The sequence below is a fragment of the Sinohyriopsis cumingii genome, chromosome 15 (genome assembly GCF_028554795.1).
Source record: "Sinohyriopsis cumingii isolate HCF-2022 chromosome 15, ASM2855479v2, whole genome shotgun sequence".
In the NCBI taxonomy this organism is placed as follows: Eukaryota; Metazoa; Mollusca; class Bivalvia; order Unionida; family Unionidae; genus Sinohyriopsis; species Sinohyriopsis cumingii.
Window position 1 is genome coordinate 76,910,198 of NC_142975.1, and position 26,916 is coordinate 76,937,113.

Sequence of the window (26,916 nt, forward strand, 5' to 3'; positions counted from 1 at the left end):
AGGACGTGCTGTTGTTGTGTGACATCGTTGAAGAATTCAGAGCGTCATCGATGACGGCATATCAACTGGATCCATGCTGGTATGTTTCGTCACCGGGACTTGCGTGGGACGCCATGCTGAAAAAGACTGAAATCGAACTAGGACTGATCAGCGATCCTGATAAATATCTATTCATCGAAAAAGCAATTCGCGGTGGTATCAGCGTGATAACCAAGAAAAAAGCTACCGCGAACAACAAGTACTTGTCGGACTTTCGCGCTGATGATCCAATATCGTTTCTGATATACCTCGCGCGAATAATCTTTATGGATGGGCTATGTCAGAGTCGATGCCGTATCAATGCGAATCATGGTATTCTGAGGATCATTTCAACGCGGTTACGAAAAATTGTACGGTTGATTTATCCGACGCGGACTATTCTTTCTTCGTCGAATGTGATATAGACTATCCGTCGGAACTTCATGACGCTCATAATGATTATCCATTCCTCGCCGAGAAAATGTCCGTGGATGACTCGTTGTTGTCGCCGCAGCAATTAGCCGCTCGTAAATCAACTAATGGTTCGCCATCACACGAAAAATTGGTTCCAAATCTGTTGTCAAAGCGCAACTATGTTTGTCATTATCGTGCGCTTCATCAAGCTGTTTCAACTGGTCTAATCGTCGTCAGGGTTCATCGCGCGCTTAAGTTCAAACAGTCGCGGTGGCTCGCAAAATACGTTGAATACAATACGGTTATGAGAGCTGAGGCCACCAATGATTTTCAAAAAGACTTTTTCAAACTAATGAACAATTCCGTATTTGGCAAGACGATGGAAAATGTTCGTAACCGTTGTAACATTGAACTAGTCAACGATAATACGAAACGATTTGCAAAATTGGTAGCGTCCAACGACTACAACGGCAGAATTGTCATCAAAGACAACCTAGTGTTCGTGAAGAAACATAAAACCAATGTTGTGCTGTCAAAGCCAGTCTTCGTTGGCGCATCTGTGCTGGACATATCAAAATGGCTCATGTATGATTTTCATTACGGATTCGTCAAAAAAGAGTATCCGAATGCGCAATTGTGTTTCTCCGACACAGACTCGTTGTTGTATCACATACCAGGACGCGATTGCAACGACGATTTATACACGAGTTTGTATCAGCATCGAAAACTGTTTGATTTGTCGGATGTAGACCGTGACGGGTTCAACGATGTCACCAACAAAAAGGTGCTTGGAAAATTCAAAGACGAATTATGTTTCAAACCCATTAAGGAATTCATCGGACTCCGACCAAAAATGTATTCGGTGCTCGCCGCGGACCCTCGTCAAAACATGATTAAGTCGAAGGGAGTCAAAAAATCAGTTGTAAAAAAGACATTTACACATGAAATATATCGTGCAGTGCACGCTGGAGAACTAACTGATCACACCGCAACGATGACTGTCATACAGTCCAAACTACATCAATTAACCACAGCGAGAATTATCAAAGCCGGTTTAATCAATTTTGATGATAAACGATATTGCGCCGACAACGTCAACACGTATGCGGTTGGTCACTACCGAAACTCAATTCCCGATTTGTCCCCGTGTAATATTAGTCGATAACGTTCCGTAAGTGTGTAACCGAGCTTTCTCAACCTCAACTTGACACGTTCTGGTAAATCATCGTATACCCGCTTAAATAAATTAGGCTCATCCTCATGAACCCATTCCCGTAATTTTTCATTATGAGTATCATAAATAACCCAAATTGATCCGTCGCGCGCTTTAATAATATTGGATCCATTCTTGTTTTTGTTCAGTATGGACAGTGGGCGCAGTAATGCTCGCGCGGCAATCGCTCGTGACCAACATTCCAGTATACCAATATTGGAAAAACAAAAACAAGTCGTCCTAATTCCCGTGTTATAATTGGAGTTTCCGTATTCTGGTTTATTATCGTATTTCCCAGCACGGTATTCGCTTGTGTACAGACGCGCTGATAGTAATACTCGTACGCAATCTAGCATTATACTTACTAGTAATCACTATTGCATTTTGTTCAGGGTATGAAATTGCGTTAATAATTCAGGCTAAATTTGCAAACACGGAATATCACTACTGCATTAAAAAATATTTTTCATACTAAATTAAAATGCGTTAATAATTCAGGCTAAATTTGCAAACACAGAATATCACTACTTCATTAAAAAATATTTTTCATACTAAATTAAAATGCGTTAATAATTTCACTACTGCATTAAAAAATATTTTTCATACTATATAAAGTTGCGTTGATGTAAATTTTGTTCAAGTATGAAGTTGCGCTGACAATTCCAGCCGCTGTACAAGGTCGCATTTGTGAAATATGAAGTATTAATCACTCGTTAATAATGTTTTGTCTAGTTTATATTTTTTACATTTTTATAGTGCGCTCACAGCCTCGTAAAAATAAAGGATTATTTTGGAAAAATAATGGTTGCGCGCGCGTAATATTTTTGCTCAAAATAAGATTTTTAGGTCTGAATTATCAATTTCAAGCGATAGAGGGCTTATTTTGAAAAAATAAGCCTTTTATTTATGGAGTGCGTTGATAGCCTCTTTTCACCCTTCTTCTTAACCTCCCCCCTTTCCCTTCCACCACATGCATCAGAAAGGCATCACCTGTTTGTTTTAACAATAAGGCTATTGAAGGTGCTGAGTATGTGAAATATACATTAGAATAAGTAAATGAGTCATTTGAAACACTGAAACTGACTGATTCCAATTAAATTCAAATGCAAAATTTCATAAACATGAAAACTCACGTAAGATGGTAATGAATCTACCTGATGTAATGAATGAAGATTTATTCACAGTCAATGTCCTTCTTTATTTCCCATAAAACATGGTTTTCCCATTTATTAATACATTAGAACTTCAGTTATCCAGCACCTGATTAACTGTCAGTCTCTGTTAACTGTCAGGGCAATGTACATCAAAATATTAAAAACAGGTACATGTGCACATATACAGATATGATTTTTTAATGACCCGGTCTACAGTATAATACTTTTAATTTACGTAATCTATTATCCGTATATTCTCATATCCATCATGGTCTCAGTCCCTCACCCTGACAGATAATCAAATTTCTACTGTATAGTTTTGCATATGTCAACTAACTTAATTCAGAACTCTCCAAAGTGCTACTTTGTCATGTGTGCAGATATGCGACTTAGCATGAATTGGCTTAAGGGTAGATTTTCCAAGTTAATTGTGAACAGATCTGAATGTATGTTTCCATTGTCCTCCAGTTCATTTAACTGATCAATCATTTGTGTTGAATACCATTCATGAAATGAAGATTTGAGTTCCTCTTTGTAAAAGTTGTTAACAGCATATCCATCAACTCTCATGCTGGGAGAAAAAAAAACTCCCAAGTTTTGGGATCATTCCATGTCTATCTACCTCCTGAACTCATAATATCTAATGATTTTTCAAAGAACTCTTGACTTTTATATTATTCCTGCCTATTTTCATTTTTCAAGAAAGAAAAAAATCCAACATAAATGCTGTATCATACTCAATCCACAGAGACCATGTTCTATCCCATCACCTGTGTATATTATTGTGATGCTGTTCTATGCCACTACCAGAAATACATGAACATAATGACTGGTAACTTGCTGTTCTAAAGCTGTGCAAAGTACTGAACTGCAGTGAAACACATATGATTATCACCATACCTATACCATAAATGTTGACTATTCCATTGTGGATCAAATACATTTTTTTCTTCATTGGTATATGCTTGAACTAAAATATAATATGCATGAACTGAAATAAAATATTTTTAATTCAAGCAGTGTTATTATTCTCATTAGAGGCACAATTAGGGGACATTTTTTTTTTGTGACTACTGTTAGTCTGTTACGGTGACACCGACACATCACACGAATTTTGATCGAAGTACAGAGATCAGGACAGCTGCAAAAATGCATGTTTCCTACAACAACTTAAAATCTGCATCTAAGATTTTGAAAGAGCATGGCCACTCTGATGCAGAGGATGACTGACCACTATAAAGACAGAGAGGGTTATATACTGTCAATTTTGTCTGTGCTTCAACATTTGTATGTTATATTTTTGCTTTGTTTTTGTTTTTGTGAGGTTTAATGCCCTTTTTCAGCACATGATAGGCTATGCATGGCGGCCAGTATTAATGGTGGAGGAAGAACCCGGGAAAACCCCGGAAAGAACCACCGACCCACGAGAAGCTACTGGCAAGCTTTCTCACATACCCACATTTGCCGAATCCTAGACTCGAACCCACGCAGACAGAGGTGAGATAGCAGTGATCCGTAATGGAGAGCACTTTAGACCACTCGGCCACTCGGGGCCCCGATTTATATTTTTGCTGTAATCTTTATGTTCTTTAATATATTTATTCATATTTAATTATTAATATTTAACGTCCTTGTAAAATCTGTATTTGTACAATAATCATAATTTTACTAATAAAAAAAAACTAAAGTTAAATGTGTTTTGTGTTATTTTGTCGAAAATGGGTAATACTTAGGGAAAATAAATGATCAACAAATACCACAAAGAACCCCTCCCTATTTGGGTCCCAATCACCCTATTGTTTATTCAGTCTCGCTACCTGGTGTCTAAAGCAGCTGGAACAAACATTGGTGTCATTCCATTTTTCTTTAAGTGGAACATCACCCTTTTGTGCTATACACTTTGAAAACATCACAGAATGCTACTGCCTTCTGATTGCCTTTTGATTGCACCAGGCATGGGCAAGAAAGTCAGGTACAATGCTACTGCCTTTTGATTCAACCAGGCATGGGCAAGAAAGTCAGGTACAATGCTACTGCGTTTTGATTACACCAGGCATGGGCAAGAAAGTCAGGTGCAATGCTACTGCCTTTTGAGTGCACCAGGCATGGGCAAGAAAGTCAGGTACAATGCTAATGCCTTTTGACTGCACCAGGCATGGGCAAGAAAGTCAGGTACAATGCTACTGCCTTTTGATTACACCAGGCATGGGCAAGAAAATCAGGTACAATGCTACTGTCTTTTGATTACACCAGGCATGGACAAGAAAGTCAGGTACAATGCTAATGCCTTTTGATTACACCAGGCATGGGCAAGAAAGTCAGGTACAATGTTACTGCCTTTTGATTACACCTGGCATGGGCAGAAAAGTCAGGTACAATGCTACTGCCTTTTGATTCAACCAGGCATGGGCAAGAAAGTCAGGTACAATGCTACTGCCTTTTGATTGCACCAGGCATGGGCAAGAAAGTCAGGTACAATGTTACTGCCTTTTGAGTGCACCAGGCATGGGCAAGAAAGTCAGGTACAATGCTAATGCCTTCTGACTGCACCAGGCATGGGCAAGAAAGTCAGGTACAATGCTACTGTCTTTTGATTACACCAGGCATGGACAAGAAAGTCAGGTACAATGCTAATGCCTTTTGACTGCACCAGGAATGGGCAAGAAAGTCAGGTACAATGCTATTGCCTTTTGATTACACCAGGCATGGGCAAGAAAGTCAGGTACAATGCTAATCCCTTTTGACTGCACCAGGCATGGGCAAGAAAGTCAGGTACAATGCTACTGTCTTTTGATTACACCAGGCATGGACAAGAAAGTCAGGTACAATGCTAATGCCTTTTGACTGCACCAGGAATGGGCAAGAAAGTCAGGTACAATGCTACTGCCTTTTGATTACACCAGGCATGGGCAAGAAAGTCAGGTACAATGCTACTGCCTTTTGATTGCACCAGGCATGGGCAAGAAAGTCAGGTACAATGCTACTGCCTTTTGATTACACCAGGCATGGGCAAGAAAGTCAGGTACAATGCTACTGCCTTTTGATTACACCAGGCATGGGCAAGAAAGTCAGGTACAGAGTTAAAAAAACAACAACCGAAAAATGGAATTAACATTGCTCCATTGAGTTTTATGGTCAATTTCATGCAGCGACAAGGGATTCCCATGGGTCAATTTTGGTCTAAGGCATCATGAGAGTTTCAACAGCATCATTTCAATTTTTTGAGAAAGAGTTTCTCTCCTATCTCCAGGCTCATGATAGGAGATTTTGCTTCAAGTTTTCCTCTCTTTAACCACTGTGTCGGTCACATTTTAATTTTAACTTTTGGGGTACAATTTCAACAGTACCGTTCATACATGGCAAACATTTTTTTGAAAAAGAAAATGGCTTTGTTCAATTGCCTTATCCTAACTGCTGAGAACTTTATGCTTTGATAGGGCTTTTTAAGAACACCAGAAAATGAAATTACTTAGATTACAGCAGTGTTATTAAATGTGTTAGCTCAGAATGTGGAAAAAGAACTCCACATTTACAACAGATGTTGGCAATGAATAACTGAATTAATGAACTAAATTACTGCCTACGGATTAAACCGGTTTCCACATAAATTTGTGGAAATGTATGTTGGTATAATCTTTAACAATAACATATGTTTCACAGGGTTTTTTTCTTATTAGATCCACAAAATTAGGCATCCATGAATGTCTTTTTTACCCATACTACAAAATCTGAAACCCACAGAAATAAGTATTACACAGTATCTGTAGCAAACCTTAACAAGACCATCTCAGTAAGGCAATTGATTTTTCTTGCATAAGTTTGTCCATTTTTCTGTAAGTTGTATAAAATATCATATGCTGCTATTGTAAAGTTTAAAAACAAGTAATTTAAAATGTTTGATATTCAAAACTGATGCAGCAACAGTAAACATTATGTTCAACTGAAAAGTTTGTAAATACACCTTATTTACTTAAGTACAATTGCAAAAACTTCAGTTCCAAACCCTATGCAGCTCAATGTCTTGTTGCTATCTCTCAACCCGATGTAATTCTTAGAATTTTTTTTTTATTTCACATGACAGCAATTATATATCATGCCACATGACATGCTCAAATCGACACACGATGTCTAATAAAGGTAATTCTATCCCTTCCTCCTTTTATTCACAAGGATCTAAATATTCCTTTTCATTCTTCTGTACCAATTATTAACACCTATTACTGGCGTTTTTTCCTTTCGTCTTCATCATATATCACTTGGTAGACATCATTTTTAAAAATTTCAATAATCAACACTTTGATCATAAAGACACTTTGCATGATAAAATGTGCAGTTTAAAGTGTCTGGTTCCTTGATTAGCTCCACTAAATTTAATATGAAACCTGGATCCAAATCAAACAATGGACAAGCCAATTGTTTGGATTTTGCTTCACAATCTTAATTCTACAGATTTTGCTTTTATTCCTTAAGTCCATATTTTAAAGGTTATAGGACATATGGAAAAATGTACAGATTGGCAGGTCTACTGTAGGTGCTAAAATGTGACAGCCTTTAAAAGGAAACAAGATGCCAATTCGGATTATACCTCACAGTGACTATAACAATAAGGCAGCTGGTCTGATGGTGAATGCACAAGACATTGTCCAAAAATATATAAGGCTCAATTTTCATTAAAGTATCTTCATAGATTTAATGGTTATATCTGTACATGGACAGACTTCACTTATTTGTATTTCCATGCCATAGCCTTAACACTGAGAGAAAGGTCTGACTACAGTATGCTACAAACTGTCTAGTCATGATATATAACTTGTTCAAGTTTCATTAAAATAACATAAATGGTTTTAAAAATTATACTCTAGATATGGATGCAAGTTACAGTTTCCTTTGTCATGACCTTAACCTTGAGGCAGAGGTGGCTATAGTATGTAACCCACTGCTTATACATGATATATAATTTGCTACAAGTATGATCGAAAATCTTTAGTGGTTTAAAATGTATGTTCTGGACAAAGATACAAGTCATGGAAATGCATTTTTCTTGCTGCAAGCTTGTTATCGCAAAACTCAATATGACCCAAAATATTGTTCTGTATTGTTCCTACGTAAACTAATTCCATGTTTTCTAGCTTACAGTTCACACTGCATCTTTCTTTTGCAAAATTCTGTAAAGTCACTGGGTAAATAAACAAAATACTAATTTTCTATCAGAATATTTCGAGATCAGTATTCTGATATGAATGCTGTTATTCATTTCAGTGCTACTAAATGCTAGAAATCTTCCAGAATAAAGACACTCATCCCAGATTTCGAAAATATTCTTGCTCTAACTTGTAGAGAAACAGAGTCCTTCAAAGGGACACATGCTCTACTGGCTGAAAAGAACTTCCTGGAATTGAAGATAAGACCATTTCTTTCATTTTAACTGATGAGTGATAAAACCGTCTCTGATATTCTTCAACAATAATGCAATTTTCAAATTAGCTAATGTGGATGTCAGATTGGGACCATTTTCATTTAAGACCCACAAGATATCATAATCTGTTTTTGTGTGGAAACTAAATACTGATGTGACTTTCCATTGGAGAAGAAACTAAAGGTTCAAGATGGCTCCCATAGTAATAGTACTGTGTATCAGATTGGCACCATTTCCGTTTAGAGCCAACCCGACATTACAGAAAGTCTTATTATGATACAATATCAATATGACCAGCCATCATGAGATGTAGTTATAACATGATTTTCAAGATGGTCATTATACAGTACCGAAAGTCACATTGACCCCATTTTCATTTATGACCAACTATTAGACAACATAAGAAGTCTTTCAATGAAAATGATGATTGCCAATTCATTCAGGAGTAGTGATAGCAAGATTTTCAAGATGGCCTCTTTGGTAGCCACACTGGATGTCTGATCAGCACTATTTTAATTCAGTACCAGTCAGATATTAAGGTCAACAAGTAAAAAACCCTTTCTGGTACAACCATCCATTCAGAATTTTCAAGACAGCCAATGTGCAAGTGGTACCCTTTTCATTTAAGACAAACTAGACATCACAAGAAGTCATTTGGAGAAAATCCCATGTCATTATTACGTTTCAAGCGGGGTATATATAACAAGATTGGCACCATTTTCATTTAGGACCAACTAAAGATCCTAATAAGTCTTGGTGAGAACCCCATGTCAATATGACTATCTGCTCAGTAGCAGTTATAAGATTTTCAAGATGACTGCTGTGGTGTCCATAGTGGATAGAAGATCAGCACCATTTTTGGTCAGGACCAACTAGACTTCATAAGAAGTCTTTCATTGAATACTTCATGCTCATATAACCATCTATTCATAAGGAAGAGCAATAAGATTTTCCAGATGACTGCTCTGGCAGCCACAATGAATGTCTGCACAGCACCATTTTCTTTCAGACCAACAAGATCAGGAGATAAATGCATTATTATGAAAGATTTATGACAATCCTTGAAATACCTTAGGACGAGTAGTGGTAACAAACTTGTACTAACAGACAGATGGATGAGAGACCAAACCATAAGTTCTTCTGATCTATGGTGGTTCAGTGGTATGCATGCCGGACTCAGGACTGAAAGTGTGGGTTTGAATTGTACCATTGGACCAGCAGTGGTGTGTCCTTAGGCAAGTCACTTTACTGCAATTGCCTCGGCACTAAACAACCTACTTGTATTGCTGTGCCGTAAACACCAAACCAAATCAATTTATGACCAGCAGCGCTAAAAAGACTACTGTCATTATATTAGTTGTAAATAAAGATAAAAGAAAAAAACAACTTGTTTTAATATAAAATTCCAAACCCATCCCACCTGAAAATTAAATTAAATGGTAAATTCCTAAGGGATTGGTTGAGCCAGTCCCCTGACTGTTTACTTTAAACAGCTTATGCTACTATAAAATCAGCACTTTTGTAAGAACCTCCACATATCATGTTGGCTGATATCTAGCGAACATGAAACAGATTTGTTTAATCACCTATGGTCATATGGTTCTCATTATCAAAGTCAGCTTGTAGTGAATCTTCAGATCTGGTTACTTCAACTTCATTCATCTCCTGCACTATGGACAAGATCTGGTCATCACTGCAAGTAGCCTCTTGACTATTTACAGACTTTAAATGAGTTGTCTCTTCATCAAGTGCATTTGCGCCATCATGAGATTCAAGATCATGATTGATACTGGAGGTAAAGCTTGAAAATCCATTTACTGACATCTCACTCCCCATACTTCCAGTGGATGGCATCTCTGAAAAATATTTTAACACAAACATAATTTCTGATCATAATAAATATGTTTACCATGATTTCAAAATCATTCTGATAATAAATATATTTAAAACAATTTCAAAATAAAGTATAAAGTATAAAGCAATATTACAGACTTTTAAATTTTAGTATTACAAGAAAGTTTTGATCATTCAGAATTTCTGGACTACATGGCATAATAAGGCCATAACTAATAACAAAGATGTGTGTCAAAGTGTTATTGCTATGACCTATGATCACACTAATCAATGCCAAAGTTACAGTATTGAACACTCCCTTCACTATGGCAAAGTACTTGAATACAATGCTAAAGTTACTGTACTGAATTGTCCCTTCACTATGGTGAATTACTTATTATGCCTTTACCTGATATAACGGTATGATGTCATTCTGTGACACCATGAGGTGTTGTTTTATGTTTAACATTATAGAAAAATTATGAAATTGGAATTATTCAAACAAAGCTGAGTCACATGATAGTATGGTATTATATTATCCAAATAAAGTTGTAATCATGTTATTTATGATACTGGTATAGTATTACAGTATCATGTGATACTATCATATTGGTATAGTATTACAATTTATGATACTGGTATAGTATTACAGTATCAAGTGATACTATCATATTGGTATAGTATTACAATTTATGATACTGGTATAGTATTACAGTATCAAGTGATACTATCATATTGGTATAGTATTACAATTTATGACACTGGTGTAGTATTACAGTATCAAGTGATACTATCATATTGGTATAGTATTACAATTTATGATACTGGTATAGTATTACAGTATCATGTGATACTATCATATTGGTATAGTATTACAATTTATGATACTGGTATAGTATTACAGTATCAAGTGATATTATGATATTGGTATATTATTACAGAATCATGTGATATTATGATATTGTTATACAATATCTACTAGTGTACCAAAGTCTAAAAGTAATTAAGAATTTTACACATGTGGAAATGATATTTAAAACTTTGTTTTCAATGTTACATGCTGGCAGAGTGTCTAGAATTCCACTGACATTATATCAAAAGTCATGCTTTTTATAAGAAATATTTTAAACTGCTATAATCAATACGTAAAGTAGTATCCTTGTACACTCTGATGTTTATTACAAAAATAGTATGGTGCCGCAGGTGGCCAAGTGGTCTAACCACTCACCTTTACCAATCACTGCCATCTCACCTCTGTTCACATCCATTTGAGTCCTGGGCTCGGCCAATGTGTGTATGTGAGAAAGCTTGCCAGCAGGTTCCTGTGGGTTGGTGGTTCTTCCCAAGTTCTGTCCAGGTTCTTCCTCAACCACTATACTGGCCACCATGTATAATGTATCTTGTGCTGATAAATGGTGTTAAACCCAAAACAACAACTATAACAACAAAAACAATAGTCCTGTATATGTTAATTATTTAACAGCTATACTAAGCTACACTAACGCTGTCAAGCATTCTTGGCTTGAACATGGTTGAGGTTTGAATACTCCAGATGTTGGTTCATTTTATGCAGAGTGAACAGATGTACCACAATCAGAAAATTTAGTTCAACTGGTCCTTACATTTTTCAAGAAACATTTAAAACAAAATGTGTTGTTGGTGTTCTCTGTAATATATTTGCTCAAACGATGAATGAAAAGGAATAAAATAAACAAAAAAATCAAAGTATCCATAACAATAATCTCTAGATCAGTCTTGTAAATGCTTCAGGAGTAAAAATAATAAAGATTCAGATTAAATAATGGTCAATCACATCATCTCACATTTGATGCACCATTCATTAGCACTAAATTAACACTTACCTAGAAACTGAGCTATCTGTCTTATCCCTATAAAAAAGATAAAATACATTTCACTATATTGTTATAATTTCTATTATATTTAATAATGTTCTCATTTTTTTATTCATGATCTTCTGTCATCTAATTTCACTAATTTCATTAAAAAATTCCTGGATAAAAGAGCTGCATTATCTCCAACCATGTCAACAAAATATTTTTTAAATGACTTGGATCTGACGACTCATGTATCAAGGCCTAATCCAGCCTACTGACAACTCATGCAAGTATCAAGGCCTAATCCAGCCTACTGACAACTCATGCAAGTATCAAGGCCTAATCCAGCCTACTGACAACTCATGTAAGTATCAAGGCCTAATCCAGCCTACTGACAACTCATGTAAGTATCAAGGCCTAATCCAGCCTACTGACAACTCATGCAAGTATCAAGGCCTAATCCAGCCTACTGACGACTCATTCAAGTATCAAGGCCTAATACAGCCTACTGACAACTCATGGAAGTATAAGGCCTAATCCAGCCTACTGATGACTCATGTAAGTGTCAAGGCCTAATCCAGCCTACTGACAACTCATGCAAGTATCAAGACCTAATACAGCCTACTGATAACTCATGGAAGTATAAGGCCTAATCCAGCCTACTGACGACTCATGTAAGTATCAAGGCCTAATCCAGCCTACTGACGACTCATGCAAGTATCAAGGCCTAATACAGCCTACTGACAACTCATGGAAGTATAAGGCCTAATCCAGCCTACTGATGGCTCATGTAAGTATCAAGGCCTAATCCAGCCTACTAATGACTCATGTAAGTATCAAGGCCTAATCCAGCCTAATGATGACTCATGTAAGTATCAAGGCCTAATCCAGCCTGCTGACGACTCATGTAAGTATCAAGGCCTAATCCAGCCTACTGACAACTCATGTATCAAGGCCTAATCCAGCCTACTGACAACTCATGTAAGTATCAAGGCCTAATCCAGCCCACTTACAACTCATGTAAGTATCAAGGCCTAATCCAGAATACTTTTCTCAAAATTCTTCTAATCAGTTACATATAAATCTGTTAAACCTTCTTGGAAAAATGCAAACAAGAGTCCCTTCGAGGGACTGACACTCTGCTGAAGGAAAAAATTCTAGGAAACCAAGACCTTTCCTTTGAACTGCCAAGTGCAGAAACTAGCTGGCACCTATATTGGATGCAAGACCTGCAGCATCATTTTCATTTATGAGCAAATACACATCATAAATCTTTTTGTGAAAATTCCATGTCCATATGGCCATCCATTTAGGGGTAATTGCAAAAGCATGATTTTCACACTGGATGGAAGATCAGTACTGTTTCTATTTGGGACAAACTAGATTTTATAAGCAGTCTTTTGATAAAAACCCCATTCCAATATGACCATGCATCCAAAAGCAGCTATATTGTTGGGGTTTTTTTGTTGGTGTTTTCAGGGCTGATGCTCTCAAAACAAAAAATTCCACATCTTTTCCATGATTTTGGTTTAGAAATCACACATTTTTCAAATCAAATGCTGTTCCATTCTGAGATTCTCCCATAAGTTCTGAATTTGACACGTGATCACATACCAAAACACCACATGCATCACAAAAAAAACAACTACTGAAATTCAGATAAACTTGACTGTAACTCATTTTAATTTACAACATAAAAATATTAACTTCACCCTGCTTAGCTTCATATACTCATATGAAGACAGTCTTTTAGGCAAAGGTTCTTTTAATCTCTGCAAAAACGCTTAAGAATTATATACATTTGTATGAGAAGGACAATATTTTATCCAAAATCTACTTATATCTCATTGGTGCCAAGACATCTGCTTTTCAATGTAATCTGATGATGGACTGTATATTTAATCTAGTCATTTTAAAGGACACAAAGAGCATGGGACTCTTCACTAAAATTGCCCAAGTAGCCCATAGGTTTCTAAGTACTTGGATGATTCTACCACATTAACATGGGCAACACAAATTTGTATTTGAAATATCCCAATGGAATGTTAGTAAATCTTGATTGCCAGAACTTTTCCCTCATTCCATTCATATTATTAACATGTGTTACTAAGTAGGAACCTTAATTTTATCTTTCTTTTTACCAGAAGTCACATTATTCACGCAAACGTTAAGCACTGCTTTGAATTACATTTAATTGTAAAAAGTAAGGGTTCAAATAGGCCTAAAATAATTGCAATTGCAAAATGTCCTCTCTCTCTAGCCATTACAGAATGAAGTTGGCAAAAATAGGGATAAGTGGGCACACAAAGCTCAAAAAATATTCATTGAAACTACTGACTTTACATACCTACATGAGAGATCAATAAAAATACTGATGAAGTAATTTACAAGTTTATAAAAATATTAACACATTTTTTATATTGCTTTACAACATTTATTGTTTAAAATAAAATGGTCACTCTGAAAATAGCTTGCAGTAAAAAACTAGCAACAGTTCCCATTCCAAAGGACTCTTTTCATACATCTGTATGAAGAAATACTGGATACAAATATTGGATTTCTTTATTACCATAACTGGATTTGTCCAATGAATTGTAATATGCTAAAGACTGAGCCACAGTAATCCAATTTTTCACTTGTTTTCTTTGATAATGTTTAATTTATTTGCAAGAATTCCATGGAAATAAATATAATTTCTGATATTTACAATCATCAATTTAGTACTAAAATGACTAACAAAACATAAACTTCTTTTCCTATCATTCCACCTTCCTCACTGAAGGCAAAATTTACAAGAAGCTGAAGTTTTATTTTTATTATTATTGCATTTGTATTGAAACAAGAGCAGGTGGGAGAAATGTTGTGAAATCAATGCAAAGAAATTGAAATTCATGTTTTGGGGTTTGTAATTATTTTGACTAGCTTTTTGGATAGTCAACAATACATATTGGTAATGATCAATATATGCATTTTGTTCTTTGAAATATTTAAATTCAAAATATAGCCTGAGATTTGTCTGCTATTTACAAAGTTTCATGGCAATACATACTTATGACTCAATGAAGACCAAAGTTCCAGGGGTTGAAAATGTAATTTGAAATCTAATTTTTAAAAATACCTTTAAAAGATAATGAGCTGAAATATGTGTGACATTACCTTACAACATGAGGCTATCAGACAAAGGTAACACCATATGCTCCCTCCATTGATATGACGATAATCAAAAAGGGGTGGGTGGGTGGACAAATGGTACAAGTTATTTCTTTAGCATGAACCTCTCTTCTCTGCACATACCATTATCTGCCTGCGGTGGCTTTACAACTGCTACACATTATATTTTATCAATTATCCTACCGCATCTACTGCAGTGACTGCCACTAATGTTACCAAAATGACTTAGCACTTTCACTGCAATCATTATTTTGGTACACAATGAAAAGGGCTGGGTTGGGTGGCAAATGACGTAAGTCATTGATTCATAATAAACCACTCTTGATTACACTTACCATTAACTTTGCCAACAGGTGTGTCTTTCTTCTTTCTGCGGCATCTACTTGAGGGAAGGTTACAGCATTTACAAAACAGAACCTCATTTCTGTGGTCCTCAGTTATTCCTGGAACACAAATGTATTAATATTAAATAAGGTACTAAGATGCATTGTTTGCAATTAGTTGAAATTTTATGATCAATCATCAATTTCCTCTAATTAATCAACGATGATAAATAATCTACATGTATTGATATGTACACGATGTCTTGCTGAACCAAGAGTATTTTCACTAGGCTTTCAAATGATGATAATGGAAACAAAAAAAAACTAAGAAAAGGATTTAGCAAATATTATAAAGAAAGACATGATACTGGACTCTGACTAACACCAATCAACAAAATTGTAATCAATCAGAGAAGCACTAATAAATAGGTTATATTTTCTTTCTTCACCAGCAGTATAAAGCTCAACAGAAATGTCTTATCCTATATTCAACATGTCATCCAGGAGTTACAGATCCTGAAATGGTAGCATGTGAGTGTGTGTGTGAGATTTGGATTTTTAACGTAGCTTTAAAAAATTTAAGTCATATCGCTATGATGTCTGCAGTGTGGAAGTTTATAATGATGTCTAGCACTGGGGCATCATGACACAGACATGTAGCATAATGTTCCACCCAGTCGCATTATCCTGACACCAGACCGACCAGTCCTAACACTAACCTCGTAATGCTGAGTGCCAAGTGACGCAGCTGTTAGTACCATTTCTGTAAGTATTTGGTATGACTTGGTCGGGGATCGAACCCACGACCTACCACATCCGAGGTAGATGTTCTAACCACTAGGCCACCAGAGCGGTTGAAATGGTAGCTTTTACCAGTGAAATGCAAACAGAATGAAGAATGTGTGAAAATGAAATGCAAAATGAATGCAAACTAGATGTAGAATGAACACAGATGAAATTAAATGCAGAATGAATGTTAGTAAAATGATAAATGCATAGTGAATAAAAAACTAGCACAAATGCAAAAGAGAACAATGGTAAACAAAAGCAGAATAAACTAAAAATGCATTACATAAATGGATATAAAACTTAACTATTTTGAAGATGGCACTATATATCTAACATCAAGAACTTTGGAAAGTTAATCCAGATCAAATTATTTTTCACTATTCCAACTTATGATATTGTTTTCTTGAAGCACACATAACAAAAACCTCCAACTCAAAAACAGAAAACCTGACTTCCATAAATGCATTTGCATTTTTGTTCCAAACAATATGAAAGAGAAATAATTAAATGAGTGAAAGAAAAATAGATATAAAATCTGAATGCATTCTGAAACCATTAAAATCTGAATGCATTTCTAAAACTATTAAAATTTGAATGCATTTCTAAAACCACTAAAATCTGAATACATTCTAAAACCACTAAAATCTGAATACATTCTAAAACCACTAAAATCTGAATGCATTCTAAAACCATTAAAATCTGAATACATTTCTAAAGCCATTAAAATCTAAATGCATTTATAAAACCATTAAAATCTGAATGCATTTCTAAAACCATTAAAATCTGAATGGATTCTGAAACCATTAAAATCTGAATGCATTTCTAAAACCATTAAAATCTGAATGGATTCTGAAACCATTAAAATCTGAATACATTCTAAAACCATTAAAATTGGAATGCATTCTAAAACCATTAAAATCTGAATGCATTCTGAAACCATTAAAATCTAAATGCATTCTGAAACCATTAAAATCTGAATGCATTCTGAAACCATCAAATCTGAATGGGTTTCTAAAACCATTAAAATCTGAATGTTTCTAAAATTGTTAAACCTGAATGTATTCTAAAACCATTAAAATCTGAATGCAGTTCTAAAACCATTAAAATCTGAATGCATTTCTAAAACCATTAAAATCTGAATACATTCTAAAACCATTAAAATTGGAATGCATTCTGAAACCATTAAAATCTGAATGCAGTTCTAAAACCATTAAAATCTGAATGCATTTCTAAAACCATTAAAATCTGAATACATTCTAAAACCATTAAAATTGGAATGCATTCTAAAACCATTAAAATCTGAATGCATTCTGAAACCATTAAAATCTGAATGCATTCTGAAACCATCAAATCTGAATGGGTTTCTAAAACCATTAAAATCTGAATGTTTCTAAAATTGTTAAACCTGAATGTATTCTAAAACCATTAAAATCTGAATGCAGTTCTAAAACCATTAAAATCTGAATGCATTCTAAAACCATTAAAATCTGAATGCAGTTCTAAAACCGTTAAAATCTGAATGCATTCTGAAACTTTTAAAACCTGAATGTATTCTAAAACCATTCAAATCTGAATGCATTTCTAAAACCGTTCAAATCTGAATGCATTCTAAAACCATTAAAATCTGAATGCATTCTAAACCCAATAAAATGTGAATGCATTTTAAAACCAATAAAATCTGAATGCATTTCTAAAACCATTAAAATGTGAATGCACTTCAAAAACCATTAAAATCTGAACGCCTTCTAAAACCATTTAAATCAAAATGCATTTCTAAAACCATTAAAATCTGAATGCATTCTAAAACTATTAAAATCTGAATGCGTGTGTGATTTGAATTTTTAACACAGCTTTAAGAATTTTCAGTCATATCACTATGATGTCTGCAGTGTGGCAGTTTATAGTGATGTCTACCACTGGAGCATCATGTCGCAGATGTGTAGCATCATGTCCCACCCAGTCACATTATCCTAACACTTGGCCGACCAGTCCTAACACTAACCTCTTAATGCTGAGTGTCAAGCGAGGCAGCTGTTAGTACCACTCTTACAAGTCTTTGGTATTACTTGGCCAGGGATCAAACCCACAACCTCCCACATCCAAGGCAGATGTTCTAATTGTCTTTCTAACTAGGACAATGGAGCGGTCTCAAATTAAACGTAAATTCAGATTTGATAAGACTACCCATGTCAGGTGTCAGGACCCCGAGTGGCTGAGTGGTCTGAAGTGCTCACCATTATTGATTAATGCCATCTCACCTCTATCTGTATGTGTCTGAGTCTCGGGCTCATCCAATGTGGGTATGTGAGAAAGCTTGCTAGTAGCTTATTATGGGTCGGTGGTTCTTTCCGGAGTTTTCCCGGTTTCTTCCTCCACGATTTATACTAGCCACCATGTATAGCCTATCTTGTTCTGAAAAATGGCGTTAAACCCTACAACAACAATTACCTATGTCAAGATCTGTAGAAAGGTAGACATACAATAGCTATAAGATATCCCTGAAACAAATATGAAATAAATGGTCTGCCAAAGGCAATAAATTTGGACTGTGATTATCACTAATTTGACATTTTAAAATTGCAATGTCATGCACCAGAATCAGAATATTTTGTTGCAAAGTTTATAACAAAAAGACTAAAGAGAATACAAATTATTCTTTCAAAGGAACTGACACTCCACTGACAATATATGAGAAGTCATATTTTTTCCTTTTAGTCATTTTAACTGTTGAGTTAATACTAAACCTTCTTAGGTATTTTTAAGGAACTTTAGCATACCAAAAATATTTTCCAATATGTTGTAGTTAACATGTTTACAAGATTAGTGCAGTAGAAAAATCTCTGTGATGCCTTTAAATCTTGAGTCTAATATGGATAGGACACTGAACTTATCTCGGATACTTTCAAGATGTACCCACATGTTAAGTTTGGATAAATCCATTATAATTTTTCATTTAATGTATTGTTCAGGTACATTCATAGATTGTTTGATAACAAAAATCATAGGATTTGTTTCTGTTTTCATGTTCATTACAGGACTTTTGATCTTGAAACAAATGTCAGAAGAATGCTCTCAACTTACCAATTAAAACACAACTGAATAAAAAATAGGCAAAAAAGTCATCTGTATATTTACAAGTCAGTGTGTTCATAAGCTCAGTGAAGTACACAAATAAAATAAGAGACTTTGACACAGTGAAGCTATAGTAGGTATGATTTCAATCTCATTCATAATAGTGCATTCATGCTTGTGGTTCAATCTGTACAATTTTCATTCAGGACCAATCATATTTTTGCCTGAAGGGGAAGCAATTTTTGAAGTTCTTTTTGAACTGATTCAGTTACAAGCTGATTAGGCAAGTGACACATACAAACAATATCTTCAATTCAACTGAAGCGATAAATTACTAATCTCTCAAAAAAAATGAAACCATAATTCACATTTCTGATGTATAACATCTTTTTTCTTTTCATTGACAGTGCAGAAATCTGTGATGACTGTGTTAATTCATTAACCAAATATATATATATATATATATATATATATATATATATATATATATATATATATATATATATATAATATTTAGGGTTGTACAATACAGACCTTTTGCAAGGCCACTATTAGCAGTATAGCAAAGGCATGTATCAAACTTTGATTTTGTTGTCTACCATGTCTGCAAAAGTAATACAGAAAGTCAAGAAACAGGTGAAATTTACTTGGAATTTATCAGGTTAAGGTATATCAAGAAAAATTGCTTGAATCACAAATTGTATTTTATCATCTATTTTTCCCCATCAAAAAGCAGACAACTTATATGATAGAATTTTTTTGTAAATAAGCATATTTTGAAATTATGTTAAGATTTGAATGTCAGGTTTATAGCATCTTAAAACCAGTTCTGTTTTTAAAAGATTAAATAAAACAGGAAATGTTGCCAGCAGAGATGAGGTCTTAGATTAAATAATTTAAAGTGAGCAATCTGGCTTATGTAGTTTTTCATTCACGTCATTATACATATGTAATTTTGACAAGATTCATAAACATTTATTTTATGTTTTCTTTTTTTCTTTATTTTTTCTTTTGTTCACATTATACTTTATAAGTTCTTTATTTTCAGTGGATACTACTACTATGAAACAAATTCTCCTGTGTGCTGAGTGGATTTCAAGTAAAGATTTCAGAAGAGTAGCTTAATATATATATATATATATATATATATATATATATACATACACACACACACACACATATACATAGGGTGACCATGCTATAGCATGGTGACTGGGGTCCATAGAACCCAACCGTGTAATAGACCAAACCATGTTATAACCAAGTCAGCTAAAGAAAATGATGCATGTCACATTGAATTACAGAAGTCGTGCCACAACTGTGTTATATTTGAATTTGTGTTATAACAGAGCAAGAAAAAGTGGTGTTGCACTGTATATATATCTCACTACATGTAAATATATGACAAAATACAGGGCCTTCATAGTGATTTCAAGTATATTTATATGTATGAAATATTTCTTTATCTTTTCATGCACTGAATGTATTTGTATAAGAACTAGGGATTATAAAAGCTCTTTTGGTCTAAAAATGTAAACATCTTTATGCCAGGATAGTTTATATAAAAATTTTCTCTATTTTTCATTGTTAATGCTAGCCTGCAAGTGTGCATTGTCTCTAACATAAATACATCTCAACGAAATGTTTCGTCAGTTACTATCTCTTTGTCTACTAACCATGCATTACTTACAATTTTACAAACTCACAGCCAGTTGTTGTATCAGCTTAGAAGGTTACTTGCAACATTTTTATTTTTCAATTATAAATTGTTATCATTATGTGTACATTTTCTTCATAAGTGAAATCATCTTAGATCTTAAATCTCTATTCCAGATCTGACTGAAATCATCTAAAATCTTAAATCTCTATTCCAGATCTGACTGAAATCATCTTAGATCTTAAATCTCTATTCCAGATCTGACTGAAATCATCTGAGATCTCTATTCCAGATCTAACTGAAATCATCTGAGATCTTAAATCTCTATTCCAGATCTGACTGAAATCAGATCCAGTACATAGTCTTCATAGTAATAATAACCAAAAGTTTTCATATGGATAACAAATGATGAATGCAGGGTCATACCTAAGGATTACCTGACCTGAATAGGTGAGAAAAAAATTGTAGGGACAGAGTGATTTATCAATAAACACATCATCAGATATAGAGAATAATATTTACCAAGTTTCACAGCAGTCCATCAACAAAAAGCTTAAGTAGCTCTGAAAGCATTCACTTGGATTTTATTTGCCTTATGGCTGAATGCAAGAGCAGTTTGTAAAAAAGCTTAGGTTCTTAGGATACTTTCTAACAAAACTTCTTCCATGGTGCAGATTGGGTATGAACAGTTGCTTGAAGGTTTTATCTAATTAATTTTCTGACCATATTTGATAGCAGAATTCAACAAAATTGAATGTTTTTAAAAAGTCAGGATGGTTTCTGTCAAATTTGGTAAAATTATGTTCAATACCTTTATTATCAGGTAGTTTTGTTTTAGCAAATGTGGCTGATTGATAACATTTGTACAAATATGAAAGGCCTTTGAGCTGTCAATTGCAAAGAATTACTACCAACTGTATCAGAAATAAGCAATACTGTCAATATAAATTGCAAATTGTTACAAACTGTATCAGAAGCAAGCAACAGTGTCAATATAAATTGCAAAGAATTGTTATAAACTATCAGACGTAAGCAACAGTGTCAATATAAATTGCAAAGAATTGTTACAAACTATCAGACGTAAGCAACAGTGTTAATATAAATTGCAAATAATTGTTACAAACTCTCAGACGTAAGCAAAAGTGTCAATATAAATTGCAAATTGTTACAAACTGTATCAGAAGCAAGCAATAGTGTCAATATAAATTGCGAAGAACTGCTACAAACTGTATCAGAAGCAAGCAATAGTGTCAATATAAATTACCAATGAATTACTACAAACTGTGTAAGCAAGCAAAAGTGGCAGGAATATGCTATTCAACATTTACAGTAGTATAACAAAATTTAAATGCAGGGTTCCTTACTACAAGCTATTAACAATACCTTAAACACCAATTTAAATCTACTATTTACTCCAACCTACATCAACCCTGACCATACCAAGATTATAGCATAAGCTCTCTTGTACTTCCTACAGGCAAGATAAAAGGACAAAGTTAAAAAAAGAGCCATAAAAAAAAAGAGCCACTGTGTATCAAGTTTGATCTTGTGGGTTTAACATCATATTTCAGCACATGATGGGGGCTATACATGGTAACTAGTATATTTAGTAGTAGAAGAACAGGGGAAAACCCTGAGAAGAACGACCTACCCATGGGAAGTTACTGGCAAACTTTCCCACATACCCAACATTGACTTAAATGCAGAGGCGAAATGTCCATGATAAGTAAATGCAAGTACATTAGGCCATTCAGCCACCTAGGACCCACACTGTCCTTTAAAATGTCCTTAATAAGATAAAGTTTAATAATGTATTCATGTCATCTACATGTCAGCCTAGGTACACAAATCAGTACAAATAGTTCTTGTGAAACTGTGCAAATACAAAAGTTTCAACCTAATGGATGGATGGACACATAAAAGATTGATGAATAAATATGCCTGTTTCACTACAGTTGAGTTTTTCTTCAGAGAAATACATACTATGGTCTACTACCAAAGACTGTATACTGCTTTCACCAGCTTGTATGCTATATATACTGCTTCCACCAGCTTGTATGCTATCATCTTCGCCCTGATCACCAGCTGAATTCTTTGGATCAACACAGCAACCTTTAGAGCCAGCTGAAAAGAATATTGTGGTAATTATTGTAAACAGAACATCACAGACATTATCGCAGTAATAGCAACATATTAGTAGAATTACATATGATATTCACAGATCTGAACTACATAAAGTTCTATTCTGATGATTCAGTTGTTCTGTTGATACAGTCTTGTTCGTTCCTAAGGACAGCTCACTGTCACTTGTCAATCAACAATAACTATCAAGTACCTCTCCTTGATCAATCAGTCAAGAGAAGTAAAGCTGCAGGACCCTTTATGCAGCCTCAGATGTTACCTGTGATGTAGGGACAATATCTGCACCAAGTATAAAGAGTATTCCTACTGCTAGTGTACAAACTTATAAGCTCAGAGCTAATGCATGGCTGAATGGACAGATAAAATGAAGAGGACCAAATAAATTGCTGCATGTCAGACCTTTTTTCCACAGAAATGCATACCTGTGTGTACTACCAGAGACTGCATATTGGCTCCACCAGCTTGTACGCTACCATCATCAGTTTCACCACCAGCAGGATTATTCGGAGCACCATGGCCACCTTCTGATCCATCTGAAAAGAATATGTGTTCATTATTGTAAAACTGAACAGAAGTTTCATTAATACTAAACAAACAAAAATAAAAAAAATGCTTATCAAAGTGCAGAAGTGAAATTTAAATACAAAAAGATCCAAGTTCCTGCATAAATAAAACATGTCAAAACACAAATGAAATTTAAGTTCCATCATATTATCCATACAAAAGCCACAGACACAAATATTAATCTGCTTTCTACATATAATAAACCTAAATTAACACTTACAACTCAAACGTTTCACTGTAGACACTGTAGACTGCAAAGAACTACTAAAATTGTACAAGAAGTAACCAATCATATTAAGAATTTGTTATTATATACATATGAAAGTCTATGATGAATAGAACTGAATCAATATACCTTCATTTCTGTGTAAATGAGATTTATCTGAGGACTGCATATCATTATCACTAACTACAGGCAAGATAAAAGGACTGCATACCATTATCACTAACTACAGGCAAGATAAAAAGGACTGCATACCATTATCACTAGCTATAGGCAAGATAAAAGGACTGCATACCATTATCACTAACTAAAGGCAAGATAAAAGGACAGCATACCATTATCGCTAACTAAAGGCAAGATAACAGGACTGCATACCATTATCACTAACTACAGGCAAGATAAAAGGACTGCATACCATTATCGCTAACTAAAGGCAATATAAAAGGACTGCATACCATTATCACTAACTACAGGCAAGATAAAAGGACAAAATTAACATAAATAGACACTGTCCAAGTTTAATGCCATTTTCAGCACATGACAGGCTATACACAATGGCCAGTATATTTGGCAGAAAAACCTGGTAAAATCTCTGAGAATAATCATCAACCCACAGGAAGCTACTGGCAAGCTCACATACCAAAGATGGCCAAGCCAAGGCTTGAATGCATGCAGAGGTGAGATGTCAGTGATCTGTAAAGACCAGTGCCTTAGACCACTCAGCCACCCAGTGCCCCCACTGTCCATCAAAATGTCCTTAATAACAGAAAGTTTGAAAATGTATTAGAATCATCTACTTATGCCAGTACACAAGTCTTCAGCACAACAGTTTGTTGTGTGATTGAGCAAACACAGGAGTTTAGACCTGATGGATGGATGGGTGGACAGATAAAAAATGATGAATTGGACTGAATGAATATGCCTATTGCTGTGCAGCAAAGGGTTTTCAGAGAAATACATACCATTTTCTACTACCAGAGACTGCATGTTGGTTCCACCAGCTTGTACGCTATCACCTTCATTCTGACTACCAGCAGGATTCTTTGAATCATCACAGCAATCTTCAGATCCAGCTGAAAAGAATATGCAGGCATCATAAAAAAACAGAACAGTACATACTGTAAACAAATGAAGAATACTTCAGTAATGGCAACATAACTGGCTACAAAGTTTCACAACTCTACCATAAAAAGGTGCATGGCTCTGAGTTCAGCATTTTTTTGGGGGGAGGGGTTTGCAATCATGCTCAGAATCTATCTAGAAATGATGAACAAATACAGGCAAGAAGTCCCTGCTGCCACTGCAGAGTAAATATGTAACAATAATAATAAAGACTTCTGTTTAAAGTCATACCTATGGGGTGTACAACTGCTTTTTTTGTTGTCCTGCATTACCATCAAAACTGACCCTCCAACTACCAGCTGTTATGAGTCTATGCTCTTAAAATAAGTAACAGAAACGGGTGAAAAACAAGCTTTGTAAAATTTAACAATTTATTTCCCTAGAATACAAAGTCAAAATGAGAAAAAAGAACTTATGGTATTGTGAATTAAATACCAAAATAATCCAATAATTAAAGACACAAGTCCGAATAATTTAAAGTCCTGAATAAAACTCAGTACAAGTCCAAAATCAAAAAAAATGAAGGTGATGACTTGTCTGTGATAGCTTATAGAGTGTTGATGTGTCAACAGTCTTTTGTTGGATCTCAGTAATATAATTCCAGGTTTGAATTCAGTATAAATTCCAGTGAATGTCTTTATCCAAGAATTTTATCTGAGCACTTTCGTATTTCTAGAGAAAATAATCACTCGAATTCAATAATTTGAACAAAAAAGATTCCAGCCCAAAACTACTGGTCACAACATATAATATACAACTTGAAAGTGCTAGATGTTAAAGCACAAAGACCAAGTCCTCACAATTACAAGATTATATAGTTCTCCACTTGATCTCAGGTCACAATTAGCATTTTCTAAAAAAAATTACCTAATGGAAAATAACCTTCAAGAATGATCCTGATGTTTACAAAATCAAAACCATAACCTGGATTACACTCAGGAAATTCCAAAACTTAGACCCAAATAAACATACTTACTTCTTCTATTAATAATGATCCAGATATTAAGCCCATAAACAGAGAGAATAATTTAGCTATGTTTTAGTTATTGACACAAAATAAAATAAAATAAAAAAGTCAATCAGGTCAAGCAGAAATGAACTCAATTTTGGACAAGGTCAAGGCCAGCATACAATGTTACATTATAATAGCATGTAATGAAATAACAAATTTTCTAAAACAAAGAAATAAACAATTAAATTAAATATACATAACACTGTGACAGCAATAGTGTTATGATTATCCTACACTAAGTCCGATGTGTGCCACTGTCATTAAGAAGTGTTTTAGTGACAACTCCTTGCTGATATGACCATCCATACAGTAGTGACCATGGTATTTTCAAGACAGATGCCATGTCATAGTGGATGTCAAAGTCGGCAACACTTTCATTTAAGCTCACAAGACAGCAATCTTTTGGTGACTATCTCATATGGTTATGAACATCCATTTTGGAGTTGCATGTAATGATAATAAAGATGTTCAGGCTGACCATCATGGACATATTTTATGTCTGACAGGCATCATTTTCATTTCAGATCAACTAGACATCACAACAAGTATTTTTGTGAAAACCTCATGGCAACATCACCATCTGTTCAGCAGCAGTAGTAGTAACTAAAGGGTTTTCGAGATGATTGCTGCTCAAGCAACCCTGCTTAATGTCCAAGAAACACCATGGAAATCCATCAAAATATTAAACTGTATAAAAAAAATTGATACTGAACAATATGTTTTTAATGTATAATATACAGGCGAAATAATTTATCCTCAGCAAAAAAGGATTTTTTAAAAGTAAATTATGATTCTCAAAAAATACTTACCAATTAGGAAATCACTCTTTTCATCTATGCATCACATTGATAAAGAACACTAACTCTTATAGATTAACTCCCCTTGTTCCCACATGGCTCCTACGTATATCCTGGTTTTTCAACAATTTAGGTTTAAGCAAAACCTTTAACAGGATACC

General features: G+C 34.7%; 1 protein-coding gene across 1 annotated transcript in view; it reads right to left on the reverse strand.

The window, feature by feature from the left end:
- LOC149782112 (uncharacterized) overlaps window positions 1–26,916 on the reverse strand; it is a 108,186-nt gene that overhangs the window by 14,212 nt on the left and 67,058 nt on the right. The window contains exons 10-15 of the mRNA XM_089933551.1: window positions 24,787–24,897; window positions 23,460–23,570; window positions 22,879–23,019; window positions 15,390–15,497; window positions 11,911–11,937; window positions 9,802–10,071 (exon numbers count right to left, since the gene is read on the reverse strand). Of these exons, the coding sequence (XP_089789677.1) occupies window positions 9,802–10,071; window positions 11,911–11,937; window positions 15,390–15,497; window positions 22,879–23,019; window positions 23,460–23,570; window positions 24,787–24,897 (768 nt within the window). The remainder of the gene's footprint in view (window positions 1–9,801; window positions 10,072–11,910; window positions 11,938–15,389; window positions 15,498–22,878; window positions 23,020–23,459; window positions 23,571–24,786; window positions 24,898–26,916) is intronic.